The sequence below is a fragment of the Lactuca serriola genome, chromosome 8, assembly GCF_051521515.1.
Source record: "Lactuca serriola cultivar US96UC23 chromosome 8, Lser_US96UC23_V15, whole genome shotgun sequence".
Classification (NCBI taxonomy): domain Eukaryota; kingdom Viridiplantae; phylum Streptophyta; class Magnoliopsida; order Asterales; family Asteraceae; genus Lactuca; species Lactuca serriola.
Genome location: NC_136415.1, coordinates 329,829,889 through 329,837,096, shown reverse-complemented (window position 1 = coordinate 329,837,096; position 7,208 = coordinate 329,829,889). Strand labels below are relative to the sequence as shown.

General features: G+C 35.5%; 1 protein-coding gene across 1 annotated transcript; it reads left to right on the top strand.

The window, feature by feature from the left end:
- Positions 1-724: 724 nt before the first annotated feature.
- On the top strand, positions 725-6,083 carry LOC145068287 (uncharacterized). The gene is made up of 11 exons (XM_079015237.1): positions 725-1,519; positions 1,562-2,074; positions 2,276-2,540; positions 2,814-3,206; positions 3,871-4,133; positions 4,497-4,731; positions 4,774-4,903; positions 4,961-5,062; positions 5,362-5,461; positions 5,534-5,834; positions 5,938-6,083. The coding sequence occupies exons 1-11, from the start codon at positions 725-727 to the stop codon at positions 6,081-6,083; spliced, it is 3,243 nt and encodes a 1,080-aa protein (XP_078871363.1).
- Positions 6,084-7,208: the final 1,125 nt, after the last annotated feature.

The following is a 7,208-nucleotide window of genomic DNA, read 5'->3' as shown; positions in this document are numbered from 1 at the left end:
ACTCTTTATCAAACTCTTTTAAACTAATATATTGTCAAAAATCATGTCTATATAGATATAGTTATACAAATATGGTTTAAAGGACTTACGATTGATAACTCGCTCTATTTCCTGTTCCTTGTTTGGTTGTGGGCTTAAGGTATTGGTTGTTTGTTGAGTCATTTAGTTGTAAAAGTCTAAGCATTGTTTGTTCTATTTCGCATGTATTTATTTACTAAGTCTTTTTATGTTGAATCCTAATGTCTTGACTTAGTATTTTTTGTACACTCATGTTTCCTATAAATATGGGCTGAGGATAGAAGTAGAGACACGAGTCTTTCTGCTTATTTTGGTAATCAATATTGTATTAGAATTCTCTGTTCAATACAAACTTGTTGATTAATATTTACATATGGTGTTCATATCATTCATTACTCATTCATCTAGATCATGATTGATTTCTAAATCTCGATTACAACTCTCATCAATTGGTATCAGAGCAGGATTCAAACTGCGTTGATCTGATTTTCATTCTAGAATCATTTGCATTTTGAGTTACGAGTTTATTCAAAATATTTCCGCGCTTTTGGTTCTAAAAATCTCTCTTGATCTTCAGATTTGAATCGATTCTGCATCTGAATTGTTTAGTCGAGTAATCGATTAGCAATTTGTGAACAATTTGTTTGATTAATTCACAAATTCATCAAGTTTTTTAAGTTTTTCATCAAAATCCTCGTGTTTAACAATGGAAAACTTTAACATGAACACTATGACCTCATATTCTCATTTGCTTGGTTCATCTACTAAGATTCCGATGTTGATTCCGGAATATTATGATCAATGGGCTGACAGAATGGAAGATTATCTGAATGGGATTGATGAGGAGCTCTGGAACTGTATCAAAGGAATAGTTCTACCTCCTGTGAATGTTCAAACAATAGGAGCTTCTGGAACTTCAAATCAAGTCAATGATCAAGTTGATCATTTGAAAAAGAATAAGAAGAGATGTTTGCGAGAGCTGAGAGGTGCATTGCCACCTGTGGTTTACAACTACATTCATGGTTGTAAAATAGCTAAAGACATCTGGATCACATTGAAGGAAAAATACCAGGGTAGTGAAGAGACAAAGATCAATTCTGTTAAACAATGTCTTATTGAGCTTAAGGAGTTCAGACAGAAGGATGCTGTGACGATTGAAAATTACTATGATCGTCTGAATGAACTCATTTATCGATGCAGCAGATATGGAATCACAAGGTCTCTTATGGAATTCAACCTTAAATTCATCATGTGGCTTTGCAAAGAATGGCGAAGTGTGAGCATGATGATAAAGAATCAGCAGAGCTTTGATACTTCGAGTGTGAATGATCTATACAATCAGCTGAAGACACACGAAAACGAAGTGGCTGAAATGTTAGATGAGTCGAAACAAAGTTTGGGTGGACCACTGGCGTTGGTGTCGAAAATGAATGAAGTTGAGTCTGTTGAAAAGGAAGGCTCGGATGATGAGGGGTTCCTGATGAATTCTGATGATGAGGCGGTTGCATTTTACTCAAACAACAGAGTAAATAAATTTTTTAAGAAGCCATTCAACCCAAAGGGTATGCAAGGAGATGCGAAGAGTGGTTTTGTGAAAGCTGGAGTAAAGGCTGGAGGTGAGGAGAAGAAGAAGTATGAGAAGTATGAGAAGGTGGATGAAAATGTAAAGGAATCGAAGGCAGAGAAAAAGCTGAAAGGTGACTCAGGAGTCAACTGTCATTACTGTAATGGAGCTAACCACTTTGCAGCTGACTGCATGTTAAGGAAGAAGGATGAAAAGAAATCCAAAGTTAAAGACAAAGCTTACTATGCTGAAAAGCTTGAGGAAGTTCATGCAAAGGCAAAAGGGCTATCTTTGGTTGCTAGGGGAGAGATAGACGAAGATGAAAGTGGAACCTACCAAATTTGGTCTTCGGGTTCAGATGATGAAGAAGTGAGGCACCCTACACACGGTGCGATGTTCGCTAGTTTTGAGGAGAATAGCGAAGAAGAAGAAGAAATCTCTAGACATTGCTTCGTGTCCAAATCCACTGATAAGTCTCTTATGACCACCAAGGTACGTGCTATTCTTGAATCTTTTAATATTCCTCTAATTGCTTATGATGCTGAAATAACTGCTTTCGATGATACTGTTGCTTATTTTGATGTTGTTATTGTGTCTGCTAGTACTGAGGCTCAAAATTTAAAAACACAACTAGCTGAGACACGAAGACAGTTAGACATAAAATGAAGCAGGGTAGATTATCTTGAACTACAGATGAAAAATGTCAATTGTGATAGGGATAGTCTAGATAGAGATGTTAGATTGTTGTTAGCTCAACGAAACATCTACTGTAATTCTGCTAAGAGACTATATGCAAAGTTAACTGCTTTACATGATTCATCTGAAATAAGCAAAGAACAACATAGAAAATTACTACCTTTTCTTGCTTATGAACGTGAAAAAGTTGATGTTATATCGTATGATTGTGAAGATACTATTGCTCAGTTTGACAAAATACCCGACGATAGATTTTCATATGGTATTGTCAAAATTGATGAATTTCTGAATGCTGATGAATTGGTAGATATTGTAAATGATAGTTTAACAAAGAATGAACAAATTAAGATTTTAAAGAAAATTGAGACTTCGACTCTTGATTCTCAACTCAATTATGCTGATGTCGATGATAATTCAGATAATGTGAGTGAAATTAGTGAAATCGAAGAGGAAGAAGAGATTGATTGTTCTTAAATGTCTGTAAATAATATAACGTCTAAGGTCAAAGGTAAAGAAATTTCTGTTGATTCGATAGTGAAGGTTGACATTGACAAACCCTCAACTTCGCAACTTTTTGACTTTGATGATGTGGAAGTTCGAAGTAGCCAAACAGATGACACTGATGATGACGAAGAGAAAGTGAAAACTTCGTGTGAATGTAAGAAAGAGAAGAATGTTTCAATTGAAACATCACTTACACGTGTTGTTGTTAAACAAGTGTATGGTGACACGAAGGAATTGAACAAAGTTCATAATGACAAAGGTGCACACTACTTGGAAACCAACACGGTTGTCTATCCGAATTTTACATGCACTGATAAAACGGTTTTTCCAAACCAAGTCTTCATCACTGCTGGAAATGTTGAGAAAATCAAGCCTGAATTTAACAAAATGGTTGAAAATGATAACAAACGATCAACTACCAAAAGTTTCTTTGCAAATCAAAATACGGTAGAAAACAATTTAACTCAAAATTCTTATGTTTTTCAAAGTCAAAAACCACCACAAAAATGGTTGGTTAACCATGAAAAAGAAAAGAAAGTGTTTCAAAAAGATGTTAAAACAAAATCAGAAGTGAAATTGAATTCTCACGAATTTAAAATGATGGTTGAAAAATTTTCAAGTGAAAACAATGTTTCGAAACGAAAGGCACGAAAGGCAATTTTTTGGCAAATAGTGTCTTATGAAAAGCCTAATGTTGTTAAAATACAGGATTCGAAATCAACAACATCAAAATTTCAGAAAACAAACAAATCACAAAACTATTTGTTAAAACAAACACAAAAGGACACATGTTTTCACTAACCAATGAAAATTGTTGACAAATATCCGATAAATAAAAAGGTTGGATGTATTCGAAAATATGATAACATTAGAAAATATGAGACTTTGCATAACTTTATGAATGATCGTAAGTTTCAAAATGTTAGAAAATCAACAAATAATTCACCAATTTTGAATGTCAAAACCCAAACAAAAACAAAATTCACCTAAACAACCAAAATTTCCAAATCATTCAATCACAAAACCGACCAAAGTTTCTTACACAAAAGGAAAATCTGATGTAAATTCAATTAACAATTGGATGGAAGGGCAAGGAAAACAATTTCAAACTGGCAAATTTTCACAACAACAAATCAAGACTGCATTCAAAAATTATGTGAATGAATCTTTTGCTGATAGTTCGTCTTCTCATGGTTCAAATGTTCCAGTACAAACATGGAAACCAGTTGTGGAAGTTAAGCAGGTTGCGAAGGCTGAGGTGAAAATCAAGGAAAACCCAAAACTATCGAACAACTTTATTTCAATATCTAGATCTGATGATGTTGATTTAATTCATAGTGTAAAGGAAAAAGTAAAAACCTAGGTTTTAAATTCTAAGAATCTGTTTAATGCTACTAATAAAGGACCCAAGAAGACTTGGGTTCCTAAAATTTTTCATTAAATGCAGGTGATGTGTGATGAGCAATATGATTCGAAATGGTATATTGACAGTGGTTGCTCTCGTCACATGACTGGAAGAAAGGAGAACTTGCGAGATTATAGAAGCTTGGAAAATGCTGGAGTAGTCAAATTCGGCAACAATCATAAGTGTCAAGTGAAAGGCTATGTAAAAGTCACGAATGGGCAATTCACAGTAAATCGAGTTGCTTGTGTCGAAGGCCTTCAACATAACTTGATTAGTGTTTCGCAACTTGTTGTGGGCACTGGATATCAGGTGGTGTTCAACGAAGAAGGCAACATCATATCGAAAGTGAACACAAATGAAGTGCTTCTCAAGTCAAAAAGATATGGAGACATGTTCACACTCGACATCAAACCACTTGTGGGCAAACCAGCAGTGTGTCTCTTGTCGAAGGCTTCTAATGATGTTAGCTGGCTATGGCATCGCAGATTGTCTCACTTGAACTTTCGCAATACTAACAAACTTGTCACTGAAGATTTGGTTCGAGGTTTGCCTGTACTTAAATTTGATAATGATACTTTATGTGTAGCTTGTGAACATGGAAAAGAACACAGAAAAGGACATCCAATCATTATAGATTCGAATATCGTGGAACCGTTGGAACTTATTCACATCGACTTATGTGGACCGACGACTATTGAGACACTCAATAAAAAGCGGTACATTTTAGTTGTTGTTGATGATTTTTCTTGATTTACATGGGTATTTTTTCTCAGGTTAAAGTCTGAGGTTGCTCAGACGATGATCGACTTTATCAAGAAGATTGAGATGAGTCTTAAAAAGAGTGTTCGAAAAATCAAAAGCGATAATGGTTCTGAGTTTAAAAATAAAAGCTAGATTCGTTTCTCACAGCTAAGGGAATTTTGCATAATTTCTCATCACCATATACACCACAACAAAATGGTGTGGTCAAAAGGAGGAATAGGTCTCTATGCGAAACGGCTAGGACTATGCTGACATATGCGAACTTACCTCAATATCTTTGGGCTGAAGCTGTGTCAACTGCGTGTTTTACTCAGAATTGTTCATTCATTCATCGAAGATTCAATATTACTCCATATGAAATACTTAACAATCGAAAACCTAATGTAAAATTTTTACATGTTTTTGGTTGCAGCTATTTTATAATGAACTTAAAAGATAATTTTTCCAAGTTCGAAGTGAAGGTTGATGAAGGCATATTCTTAGGGTATTCGCATAATTCTGTTGCATACAGAGTGTTAAACAAGCGAACACGAAAAGTTGAAGAGACTTTTAACTTAACCTTTGATGACTATTTTCTTAAGTAGATAGATTGCACATTCGAACAGAAACCAATCATAGCTGATTCAAATAATCAAGTCGAAAATGAAAATACTATTGATTTTGATTATGAATTAATACTTGGTATTCCTGATAGGGCGATCGATGCTGAAATTCATGCTGCTGATAATCAAACACCAGAATCCTCAAAACACAATGATGACTCTACTCGTACATCTGACTCAAGTAGTAGCAAAAGCATGTCTGAAGTTCGTATGGAGGGGGAGCATACGACTGATGAAATCAGTGTTCAAGGTGGGCATACTTTCGAGGGGTGTGAAAAGACATGTAGATCAACATGTTGAGGGGGAGCATCAAGATAATAATCAATTTGAGGGGGAGCTTGAAGTTTCAGTTGAGGGGGAGTATGAATTTGATGACAATATTTCAGTTGTTGGAACTGAAAACGAAGTGGTGTATGAGGATGCACCATTAGACTTCGATTCGGCATATCCACCAATGGAAAAATGGACAAAAAGTCATCCCAAAGAACAGGTCATAGGGAATCCTCAAGAAGGTGTGTTGACTAGAGCTTAGATTCGTGCCAAAAATGAGGTACTTAATGCGAATCAAGAATTGTGTATGTTTAATGTTTATATTTCGAAAATAGAGCCAAAGATAGTAAAGAATGCAATGGAACACTCAGATTGGGTTGTTTCCATGCAATCCGAACTGGCTGAATTCGAACGAAACAAGGTTTGGAGACTTATTCCTAAACCTTCTGATGTTTCGATTGTCGGGTTAAAATGGATTTTCAAAAATAAAACCGACAAAGATGGCAATATTATTCGAAACAAGGCTAGGCTTGTAGTAAAAGGATATTCGCAACAAGAAGGAATCGACTATGAAGAAACCTTCGCCCCTGTCGCAAGACTCGAGGCAGTTCGAATATTTTTAGCCTATGCAGCTCACAAAAATTTTGATGTTTATCAAATGGACATTAAGTGCGCATTCTTGAATGGAGAGCTAGAAGAAACGGTCTATGTCGAACAACCACCAGGCTTCGTAAATGAGGAACATCCTGATAATGTCTACATACTAGACAAAGCAGTTTATGGGTTAAAACAAGCACCAAGAGCATGGTATGCAACTCTTACCAATTTCTTGAAACAATCAAAATTTAAGCAAGGATCAGTTGATCCCACACTATTTCGAAAAAAAGTGGGTAATCATCTAATGCTTGTTCAAATCTATGTTGACGATATTATTTTCGGCTCAACTGACCCTGAATTGTCTATTGAATTCGAAAATCTTATGAAAAGTCATTTCGAAATGAGCATGATGGGAAAAATAAACAATTTTCTTGGTTTGAATATAAGACAGAATATGGATGGAATTTTTATCAATCAAGAAAAATACACGAAGAATCTGCTCGAGAAGTTTGGAATGACGAACAGTACAAATCTTAGAGTGCCAATGGCAGTGGGAACAAGACTAACTCCTTCGTTAGATGCTCCTGCTGTTGATCTAACACTTTATCGAAGCATGATAGGGTCTTTATTGTACTTAACCGCAAGTAGGCCTAATATTATATTTTCAGTTTGTAATTGTGCCAGGTACCAAGAAAATCCCAGAGAGCCCCACTTAACTGCAGTGAAAAACATTTTTCGCTATCTTAAGGGGACAATTTCGTTAGGACTCTGGTATCCTTCGAATTCGGGA